The sequence below is a fragment of the Bos javanicus genome, chromosome 13, assembly GCF_032452875.1.
Source record: "Bos javanicus breed banteng chromosome 13, ARS-OSU_banteng_1.0, whole genome shotgun sequence".
Taxonomy (NCBI): Eukaryota; Metazoa; Chordata; class Mammalia; order Artiodactyla; family Bovidae; genus Bos; species Bos javanicus.
The window spans coordinates 37,183,264-37,195,380 of NC_083880.1; the positions used below are offsets into that span (position 1 = coordinate 37,183,264).

At 38.1% G+C, this 12,117-nt stretch overlaps 1 protein-coding gene across 3 annotated transcripts in view; it reads right to left on the reverse strand.

Moving 5' to 3' along the window:
• Positions 1-12,117, reverse strand: part of LOC133259155 (ankyrin repeat domain-containing protein 26-like) — a 76,142-nt gene that overhangs the window by 38,973 nt on the left and 25,052 nt on the right. For all 3 annotated transcript variants that reach the window (XM_061436278.1, XM_061436280.1, XM_061436279.1), the window contains exons 8-14: positions 9,696-9,778; positions 6,077-6,228; positions 5,737-5,796; positions 4,477-4,644; positions 2,621-2,654; positions 2,201-2,336; positions 303-516 (exon numbers count right to left, since the gene is read on the reverse strand). In XM_061436278.1, the coding sequence (XP_061292262.1) occupies positions 303-516; positions 2,201-2,336; positions 2,621-2,654; positions 4,477-4,644; positions 5,737-5,796; positions 6,077-6,228; positions 9,696-9,778 (847 nt within the window). The remainder of the gene's footprint in view (positions 1-302; positions 517-2,200; positions 2,337-2,620; positions 2,655-4,476; positions 4,645-5,736; positions 5,797-6,076; positions 6,229-9,695; positions 9,779-12,117) is intronic.

The following is a 12,117-nucleotide window of genomic DNA, read 5'->3' on the forward strand; positions in this document are numbered from 1 at the left end:
CAAAAGTGGAAAACAAGCGAAAGTCACTTTGGTAAATAATTAATGGGGTTTCCATTATGGTGGATTTCTGTATGGTCATCAAAATGATGATTTGGAAAAAATATACATTAAGTTATTAGAAGCATTCACTGTTAAGAACCTGTTATATTATTTCCAAGAATTTCACACTCCACAATACTAATGATGTTTTCTTCCCTGTAAAATCTGAGAAGGTAAGTTAGTCCTTATAATACATCTACATCTCTGCAGTATTAAAGGAAACAACAGTTCAAATATTTCTTTAAAAGCAAGATGTACGGTACCTCAAGCTTCTGTGCTCTTGTTCCCACTCCACTTTCTGATGCTCTAACTGTGATTTCACTTCTTTGGTTTCTGACAGCTCTTTTTGTAGCCCACAAAACTTGCTTTTCATTTTGTGAATTTCTCCTCTAAGTAGTTCACAGTGTTTTCTTTGAAAATTTACTAATCTGTCATGTGAAAAAATTGCATCCTGAATTTTCAACAAGCTACCAGAATCTTCATTATGAGAAAACAAAGATAGAAACAAACAAACAAAATTAATGTGAATAAGTTTTGAATATAAAGGACTGTGCCTTTCATGGTCACTCATTCATGTACTGAACAAATATTAAGTGTCTATAGTGTGGAAGACATTATTCTAAGCCCTGAAGATAAAACAGACACCCCTGGCTCTTGTTTAGCTTGAAGTCGAATACAAGAGAAAGAGAAATCAAATAATTATGATCTCAGATAGATACTACAAGAAAAGAGAGTTCTATGATAACAGAACTTGAAATAGACTGGGTCCTGGAAAAATTTCCCTGGGGAAGAGATGTCACACTGAGAAATGGAGGATGAGCAGGAAGTAGTAAGCAGAGTAGGAGGAACAACCCTGTGGACAGTCTCCAGCTACCATATGTTTCTAACCAAGACAGAGTGAACAGCTACCGATTTACCTTCCTGAGTGGAGCAAGCAAAAACAACACGGACAAAATACATTAAACAATGATTTTCATGACAAGAACTTCAGGGAATGAAGGACAATGATCCCGGAAACACACGAGGTTAGCCTAAGGAACGCCCCAGCTCACTGCCTTGAGAGAATTTCCAAGCCCCAACATGGGGAGAAGGAACAGAAGCACAGTCCACTGGACTCCCCACGTGGAGGTGATGAAGCTGAGAGTCTGGTGAAACCAATGTGGGCAGAGATCACAGGACAAAACCGTGGAGAGGAGAGAGTGGGACAGAGAAAAAGGACCCAGGAGAACTGAGGAGGAGCCCCTCAGGTATTCAACAGAGGAACAGACAGTGCACTTAAGTGAGAAACCACCTGAGACCAGGGAGAAACCACGTGGAAAGACTACAGGAAGCCGTGCCTGGAGCTCACGCGCTCCCAGGGATTCTATCTAGCCTCCTGAGCCAGGCGGGAAACACTCCTACCTACCAGCAGCATGAACAGGGTAGTCAGCAAGGTCTGGCCTCCAGGGCAGGAAATAATCAGCCCTAGCCCCAGGGCCCCTCTGGATGCACCTAACGCATCATGAGAAGCAAGAGCACAGAAGGATCTCTGGAAAACTCTCAATATTTGGAAACTAAATTATATGGATCTAAATAACCCTTATCAAAGAGGTAATGAAAAGAGAAAGTACAAAGTATTTTGAACTGAAGGAAAATGAAAACGTTAAGACCAGCAGACATTTTAGGAAACTGACAAGCTGATTCTAAAATTCATGTAGAAAGAAGGGTAAAAAATAAAACCAGATGAAGCTAGACAATTGTGACCTTTAAGCATGCAGCAAAAAGAATCAACAGTTGGGCTTTAAACAAGGGGGTAACATGATGAGACCTGAATTTTAAAAAATAGGTAATAATTACAGTTGCTGTGCAGGCCGAGGTTCCGTGAGGTGGAGTGGCAGGGAAAGAATTCCTGAGATTATTTCAGTTATTCTAGGAGGAAAATGATGCTGACCTGACCGTGGGTGAAGGCACAAGAAAGAATAAAAGTCAACAGAAGGTACAGTGAGTGAGAGGATGATAGGCCTGTGGCTCAGAGTATATACTCACTTTCATGTTCCTTTAATGCAAAACAAAATTCTGAGATGCACAGCACTGTAACACATCCCTGGCTCTAGAGCAGTACTGACAAGGTGTGCATATATTACTACTCTAAACACAGACAGTGTTTACACTGTGGTCCTACCTTTACACCCCAAGTCAAGAGGTTCTACTTGCAACGTGGAATTTGCAGAGTGAAGTGCGTTGCCATCCTCAGAAACCATCTCAGACGACTGAGTTAAGTCATCCAGGTCGTTCACATAATTCATTTGTTCTTTGACCTAATATAAATAATACTGTTTCACAATGTCCTTAAAATATGTATAAAATATACTAAGTGTACAGAGGTGATAAATATCTCTTTATCAAAGCAAAAACAGATATTTCTTAAAAGAAGAGAGTTTTATCAAAAGGGTAAATTTACCAACAGTGTTTCTAAATGATGTGTTCAAAGTAAACTTCTCTACAACAAAGGAAGATTTTTTACTTTACCACTATTCCTTTTACAAAGTATTTTTGACAAGGATAATAATATTTTTGAAAGTTCATTTTTTTTTTACTATACCTTCTTCTTTTCATACGGTGTGTTCCTTGCAGGCCTAAAAGAACAAATGATTCTCTTCAGGCTAATAGTAAATATTCAAAAATACAAACAATACCTAAACTTTTCTTTTTTTATATAAACTCTTTGCATTGGCAAATAATTTTCTATAAAAGGATGCAACAATAAACAAGAGGAGCATTAAAGGACAAAAAAATATGTCAGTAATATTAATAAAGTATTAAAGTTAGATCCAAGAAAAGGAAAAACATATTACTTGCGTTATGTGATAGGAAACAGTGTACCAGTGTTTTTTGCACCTGTCCTTTAATCCCATGGATGGAGGAGCCTGGTAGGCTGCAGTCCATGGGGTTGCTAAGAGTTGGACACGACTGAGCGACTTCACTTCAGTTTTCAATAAGAACTAACCTTCATGGCAATAAAACGTATCTGGGAGGTATTCCTTCAGTCCTTCTAAGAAAGAAACCCATTTGAATAACCAAGACTTTTTGAGGACTTCCTAGGTATCGATTATGCATTATTAGAACCACTTGACATGTCTTAAAGGCATTTTCATCCTCACAGTCATTCTGGGAGATAGGTATAGGAAGAAATGGAGCACACAAAGGCTGAGGAACTTGCCCAAGCTCACTCAGCATGTCATCAAACAGACCCAGAATTCAAGCCCAGAAATCTGGCTTCAACACTGCTCTTCCAAAATACGCTGAGAAAGGAATATTGAAAAGTTTTTTTAAGTAATGTGAGAGCAAATGAATCTATAGTATTATTCCATGTCTAGCTATAGCTATAAATAATAATTTCTGAATCTTAAAACATATTTCTCAAAAATTATAAAGACTTTAGAGGTAGGCAAGACTGGAGACCTACTTTAATAAAGTTTTGTTTTTTGTAAAGAAATTCATCAGTAGGCATTCATTCAGCCATTCTGCTGTTTCTTCATTCATCTGACATACACTTATTGAGCACACAATATGTGTTAATGACACTCTTAGTACAGGAAGCACAGTTTTTGTCATTTAGATCTATATAATCCAAAAGAAATAATTTGTGAAAGACTGTTAGTAATTTTTTTCTATTGAATATAAACAAAATCTTCCCCTTTTGGTTGGAATCTATAAACAACTATGAAGTTAATATGATGTGACGTTTCAGAGCATCTTACAAAATCAAAGCTACTCACAATGTTACTATCAACTGAATCATCAAGGAATGATCAAATCCTATTCAGTATAGCCTAAATGTTTGTAAATTCACAATTATGTAATTTTTGAAAATCTATATATGATAGAACTAACTTAAGAAATCATTTGCATATTCTGTTACACAGGAATATTACTCTTCAGAACCAATGAGCAAGCCCTTATCATAAAACTAATACATGAACAGAACTATTATGTACATTTAGTTTACTGTAATAGTTTAAAGATAATGTCATACAATCAGTAAGCTTTCTGGTACTGGAAATGCAAACAAGATGAAACTAAATAAGCACATCCTCTGCTGGCTCATTTCCAATAGCATACACCCTCTAAAAGCTTCCTTCTTAACATAAAACAAGAAACACCTTTGAACTCCACATTCCTCTTGAGTTACCATCCAGTTCTTCATTGCCTGTCCCAATAATATTCCCTAGGGAATGTTTATGTGTATTCACTACCGTCCAGCTTCCAAATGGACTATTTACTGAAATGACTTCTGGCCAAAGGCACTGGCCCTCACCTTAACCTTTCAGCGGTGTTCATCCACTATAGTTGAGGAACCTCTTGTCTTGGCCTGAGCACTGTATTATGCTGCTCTATTTCCAGAAGAAGTATTTAATGCTAATATTTCTTCCCCTACAAAGAATCTGTAGAATGTACCTGTCATCATCCTGATCCACTTCCCTTAAAATGCTGTCATCATTCACGTGCAGCAGACCACCAGTCAGTGACTCGGTCTTTTCAAATACTGGTGCAATCATACATTCTTCTGGTGTCCGTTTGTCATTGTTCTTTTTCTTTACTTTCTTCCTGTGCACACCAGGATTGCTACGTTAAAAAATCCACAAAAAAGCCAATGTTTTCTAATAATTTGATAAAGAATTAAAAAAAAACCAATTTTTATAAAATTCCAACTCTTACCCATCTAAAGTCATTGATTAATTCACAAAACAGTTACGAAGTACCAACCATATGCAAGGAAACAAATTCTTCCCTCAAACACAGATATACAATTCTGATACAATATGATATGTAAAAGTTGACATATGAAAGTGATAAGTGAAATAAGGAAGGATTTGCAGAAGTGAAGACAGGAGGTCGTGAGAAACAGAAAAGGAAGAAAATGATTCTACTTGGAGATTCAAATATGAGCACAAACATCAGGCACATGGCACCTAGGCCGTTTCCTAGGAACCTGGAAGGAAGAGTATAAAATACATGGAAGAAAGTAAAGAGGTGCATCTGGAAGGACATTGAGAAGAACCTCAAGAGCTACACTGAAAACCTGGGTGGAGTCCACTGGCTAAGCACCTTGACTCTTAGACATGGCAGTCATAATTAGATTTACACTATATTTGTTATTTTGCTTCTGAATATAATAATGGTGAATTTAGGGATTTCCCTGGTGGTCCAGTGCTTAGGAGTCCCCCTGCCAATACAGGGGGCATGGGTTCGATTCCTGGTCAGGGAAGATCCCACATGCCATGGTGCAACTAAACCCATGCTCTGCAACTACTGAAGTCAGCACCCTAGAGCCCACGCTCAGTATCAAGAGAAGCCACCACACTACAGCAGCAAAGAACCAGTGCAGCCAAAAATAAATTAAAAAGAATTCAAAGAAAAAACTAACAATTAATTTAGATGATATTTTAAATGACATGAGGCATATATACCATGAAAGAAGAAATCAAGGAAATATTTGGCCAGGGGAGGGGAGTTTACTTTCAAACATGATAGGGTGACATCAGCAACATGGCTGAAAGACAGGTGCCTCATCAGTTTTCTCGCCACCAACAACACTTTGGCCTCCATCCATGGACATACTCAAAGGAGGAAAAACCCTGCCAACCAAGGGTACTCTATCCAGAAAAGTCTTTCAGAAATGAAGGATAAATAAAAACTTTCCCAGACAAAGCAAACCTGATGGAGTTCATCACCACTAGTCTCGCCTCATAATAAATGCTGAAAGAAGTCCTCAAACTGAAATGAAAGGATGTTCATTAGTAACATAAAATAAATTTAAATATACAACACACTGGTTAAGGCAAATATGCAGTCAAATCCAGAATACTCTAACATGTAACATGGTGGTATGTTAACAAAGGAACTCTAGTATTAAGGCTAAAGAACAAGAGTATTAAAAATAACTATATCTCTAGTAAAATAGAAAATCTGTAAATCACAAACATTAGCTCAAGTTAGAAATTATTTTATAGGAAAATAACAAGTGACCTGCTGTTAAATATTGATATAGAATTACCTATCAGAATCTTCATTCTCCATAGCAGGAAACTCCTGGTTGCTGTTTCCTCCACTCTTTCTCTGCTGAATCAATCCACTCTCATCAGCAGCGTCACATACGTTGTCTGATATTTCCACTTCATTACTTTTGTGCTTCTTTTCTTCTTCAACCTTTAATGAAAGTTTGACACTAAGAATAATTGCTACTTCTTTATTATAAAGACCTTTGTTTTCAATTTATTATTTGACTCAGTGTTTGCCCTGAATTTAACTGATAAAAATATATTTTTCTGTGTATTTTATCACTTACAAGTCACTGGAATTTTTGTAAAATCTGCTCCTTTCTGTTTGAGGAAAAGAAACAAAATTCCCAAACTTTCAAAAATGGCTTTCTTAACAAGATGCAATTATTCACATTCAGTCTTCCCCATCTGACTGGCAGAGACAGAGAAATAAAAAGACAAAGACACAAAATCTGTCCTCTTTGGTCTTTACTACCTGGATTTTCCATTAAACAGCCAGATGTAGAGGATGTGACACCGTAGTGCCTCAGAAAGGAAACATTCTTTCTGCACTAAAGCTATTCTTCCCCACTGCCTTTTACAATTCTTTTCTCACTTGGATCTGGGAGATAGCAAAAAGGTGATGGTGTTCACTAAAATAATGAACCAAAGTTTACCAAAACACAAGGAGCAGAAAGAAACTGAGGAGTTTAGTTAGTGTGGAATTCTGGAAAATAAGTAATGCTTCCCACTTCCACATTCAATAACCATCAAACCTTACAGCTAGAAGGTATAGAAATAATTACCTATTACTGCCCCACTATTTGGCACCCCACTCCAGTACTCTTGCCTGGAAAATCCCATGGACAGAGGAGCCTGGTAGGCTGTAGTCCATGAGGTCGCTAAGAGTCGGACACAACTGAGTGACTTCACTTTGACTTTTCACTTTCATGCATTGGAGAAGGAAATGGCAACCCACTCCAGTATCCTTGCCTGGAGAATCCCAGGGACGGGGGAGCCTGGTGGGCTGCCGTCTATGGGGTCACACAGAGTCGGACACGACTGAAGTGACTTAGCAGCAGTAGCAGCCCCACTATTTAACAAAAACAGCAATAAAATTAAAAAATGTTCAAGGTTTTGTTCAAAGCCCCTAAAGCAGTACTCCTTAGCAAAAAGAGATGATACAATTCTGTGACATTGAATGTGATAAATTACCAAATGAATTCATCAGATTAATCAGATAAGTTAAAAGCATGACTTTGACACAGTAATTCAATGCCTTAGTTGGAGGGTAGGGCTCATCTCCTTTTTTTTTTTTTAACAGGAGAATACATAGATTTTTTTTTTTATATTGTTCAAAGTCAGTCAAAGCACCTCTTACACAAAAGAGCAAACAATTTTAAAAACCTATTACTGAAGAAAGAAAAATCTCACATTATCTCAAAACTGTTTTCTCCTTTGGAGATAAACACTTAAATTTTTTAAATTTTTCTTTTTTTGCTCAGGGTTTATACTACCTATGGCTTCCCTGGTGGCTCAAATGTTAAAGAATCTACCTTCAATGCGGGAGACCTGTGTTTGATCCTTGGGTTGGGAAGTTCCCCTGGAGATGGGAACAGCTACCCACTGTGGTATTCTTTCTGGCCTGGAGAATTCCATGGACAGAGGAGCCTGGCAGGCTACAGTCCAAGGGTTCGCAAAGAGTTGGACATGAGTGAGCAACTTTCACACACATACACACATACTACCTATATGACAAAATCATACATGTCAAAACTTTCTACATTTTAGTAAACAGCATAATGGAATGGTCTGTCTAAAAAGAAACATCTGAGAGTGGTAATTAAAACATATGTGGGAGCACATGTATTTGTTATTAAAAAGATCCTAAAGTGGCCATGCTGGAAATCTAAGTGCCCAGGGACTGTGGAAAGCAGAGATTACACATAATCAACCACAATGAAGAGATTAGAGGGAACATGTGTTCATGTCCCTTCTCTCAGTCACTGCTTTCTTCCCATTCTATGGAAATACAACTTCCCATTCTATGGAAATACAAGCTAAAGGAAAAAAAAAAAAAACCCACAAAACCCTAGCTGATTATACTTCTGAAGCAATTTCCTTGGTGCTTATTCTGGCTCAGAAGATCACATGGTAGATAGTTAAATGAGTTTCCCAGTCCATAGGAAAGACTGATAGAGACAGAATTAGATATTAGATTGATTGAAGGACAAAAGCCATGAAAATAGTTTCCTGAATTCCTATTATTGAGATAACAATTGATTTCTACACAATTACCTTTTAGATGACCCCGCTTTATTCATAAGTGGAAAATCAAAATGGACCAGATCATCAAGAAAGAGAAAACCAAAGCAAGAGTAAATGAACCTCTCCCTCTTTTGGAAGTTGAATTTTCTCTTTCCAGAGGCAGCAACTCTACTTGTAACATGTCTATTTCATTCTTAAACCTCTAAATGCTGCTGCTGCTAAGTTGCCTCAGTCGTGTCCGACTCTGTGCGACCCCATAGACAGCAGCCCACTAGGCTCCGCCGTCCCTGGGATTCTCCAGGTAAGAACACTGGAGTGGGTTGCCATTTCCTTCTCCAATGCAGGAAAGTGAAAAGTGAAAGGGAAGTCGCTCAGTTGTGTCCGACTCTTAGCGACCCCATGGACTGCAGCCTACCAGGCTCCTCCGTCCATGGGATTTTCCAGGCAAGAGTACTGGAGTGGGGCGCCATCGCCTTCTCCGAAACCTCTGAATAGCCTTCTCTAATTCTTCATTTACATACACTTCAGATGCGCGGTGACTGTTAGGTGGAGAAGAATTCCCATTTTCTAATTTGGGTTCCACGCTTTTGTTGTCACTAGCACTGCAATTATCTGCATGCAGTGGCTTCTGGAACTAGTCCTGTATTGTTTTATTTTTCAGATCAGTATTTTTTTAACAGTAGGAGGACTGTGAATTTTTATTTGAATTATGTGTTTCATCTTACCAAGCAGACAAGCTGCAGACTACAATGACATGCCTGTCCCATGTCTAATTTCCGATTAGTGGGATCTTGCCTCAGATTTTGTGACATTTGCATATCAAACTATTGGTCTTCTTTCACTTTAAATGTAATTACCGGGTCCCTTACATTTTTATTTTCTATATCGTTATAAAAACTCTCCTCAATTTTGATAAACACATGTTCAATGTCTAGTTGATCATTTTCAAAGTCTACTTTATTTTCAGGGAAACAAAGCTTTGAAGATGACCGACAAGTTTATCCCAGGGACCCAGAATTTACAGATGATGGGAAAACATTTTTGAGACTGAGTTCTTTTTGTTCAGAAAATGCTTGGAATACTAGAGAGACAGATACTCCAAATGCATGTTCTTCCTCACAATCAGGTATATTATTTGTGAGATTAGGAGATATTTCCTTTTGGTTTGCTCCTTCTTTAGGGTTATCACATAGTGGATCTTCCTCAGGACAAACGATAATTTGATATTCCTCACAAATTTCACCAAACTTCTGCTTTAACTCATTTGTGATGGGTTTTAACTTATCTTTCCATTCTAATTTGCCTTGTTTGATACACATTTTCTCATACAGTATTAAACCAGAAATTGAAATTTACAGTTTTACATACCTGTGAAAGGTTATTTTCATCTCCATCAAGTTTTTCTTGTTTTTCCTCTGATATCATTTCCAAGTCTAGTTCTGTTGACAAAGCTGCATGTTTAGTTAAAATTACTTAGAATATTTAGATAAAAGACATAATGTTCATTTAAAACATAGATCTACAACATTGTATCAAATGACAGATTAAGTCAATCTTAATCTTCAGCTGAATATTTACTTCTTTAAGAACTACTTCCAATGATCTAAAAACTTCAACAAACCATTTGGGATATACCAGATGTCACCTGGTTACAGGCAAACAGCTCAAAGATTCATTCACAGATTCATTCAAATATCAGTGAACAAAACGAAATGTCAAAATACAAGACAGACATATAAAGTCACCATATATTCTCGTCTCTACTTCATAACAGGACCTTTTTAACAATACACCAAGCTTCAACTGTAACATTATTCATGGTTTATAAAATTCCTCTTATTTTTTATGCTTTTATCAGTTCCTTAATCCAAAATGCTTCCCTGTGCTCTTCCGACAAATTACTTTTCATCTTTTAAAGCTCAACCTGCTTTGTGAAGTTGTCTTTGGTTACTGCTATCTTTCCCCTGATAAACAGGTATCTCTTTCCTTGTAGCTACCTTACTTTAAAGATTTTTCTATTGTATCTTTCTAGATTTTCCTAGTGATAGATAAACATCTGAACTGTAAATTATTTCTTCACATGTCTATCCCCTTGGCTCCTAGACTACACAGGAGAAGCTCTTAAAAATCATGTGGGTATAGATTTTCCTTTTTTCCCACTTGTTATTTTACTTAAGGATAATTGTGTCAAAGAATTTTGTTGTTTTCTGTCAAACCTCAACATGAATCAGCCGTAGGTATACATGTATCCCCTCCCTTTTGAACCTCCTTCCCATCTCCCTCCCCACCCCACCCCTCTAGGTTGATACAGAGTCCCTGTGTTTCTTATTCAGTAATTATTTCTCAGGTTTCTGCTCAGTACTAGACCCTAGAGTTTAAGGGAAAATGTAGATAAAAGGTGTCAGGGATGGCTTTTCTAGAGATAATGCTTGAGCACAGACTTACACAGTTCAAGGGCACAGAGGGCAGGAGGGGGAGAGCACTTAAGGCTGGAGCAAGACGGGAAGAGAAGCACACGCAGGACAGGGTAGATACTTGTCCAAAGTAAAGGGACAGGGGCTGATGGAGATCTTGGCATCCGGTCCCATCACTTCGTGGCAAAGAGATTGGGAAACAACGGAAACAGGGACAGACTTTATTTTCCTGGGCTCCAAAATCAATGCAGATGATGACTGCAGTCATGAAATTAGAGGATGCCTGCTTCTTTGAAGAAAAGATATGACAAACTTAGACAGAGTATTAAAAAAGAGACATTACTTTCCTGACAAAGGCCCGTCTAGTTAAAGCTAGTAGTCCTGTATGGACTACTTTTCTGGTAGTCATGTATGGATGTGAGAGTTGGACCAAAAAGAAGACTGAGCACCGAAGAACGGATGTTTTTCAACTGTAGTGTTGGAAAAGGCTCTTGAGAGTCCAAGGGTCTCTCTGTAAGGAGATCAAACCAGTCAATCCTAAACAAAATCAGTTCTGACTATTCATTGGAAGGACTGATGCTGATGCTGAAGCTCCAGTACTTTGGCCACCAGATTCAAAGAACTGACTCATTAGAAAAGACCCTGATGATGGGAAAGATTGAAGTCGGGTGGAAAAGGGAATGACAGAGGATGAGATGGTTGCATGACATCACTGACTCCATGAATGTGAGTTGAGCAAGCTCTGGGAGATGGTGAAGGACACAGAAGCCTGGTGTGTTGTAGTCCACGGGGTTGCATAGAATCAGACACGACTGAGCAACTGACCAACAACAACAACAGCGAGAGGTGAGGAGGGCATCAACAGCAGTTGATGGGCATCAGTGGTGCTTTAAGAGGTCTAGACACCAATATGATTTAGAGTGCTTCATGGTCACCTGTGCTTTTGAGATTGGTGACTCTAAATGCTATGGGAGGGATGAATTTGAAGGGTATACAAATAACTGGAGAAAGACAAATCTGAAGGCATTAATACTGAGGAAAAAAAGGTGATGCAGGCCTGAACTGAGGGAGTGTTTACAGAAATATTTTAGGATATAAAACTTTCAGGGTACAGTATAGATAAATTTTTAAGAAACCAATAAATGTACAAATCCAGGGACTCCAAAAGAGTAGATTCTGCTTGTTATTTTATAAAAGGTATCGAGTGAGAAGGGAAATGATCAACATGAACTGACTGAATTTGCTTCTATTTATTTCGTAGTTTTCCTATTTCACATTGTCCAGTGTTGAAGGGACTCGTGTAGGTGTTTTATTTGAATTTGCTTTTCCTGACCTACCAAGCTCATGGAGAAACAGGAGCAAATGACTCAGTTGTA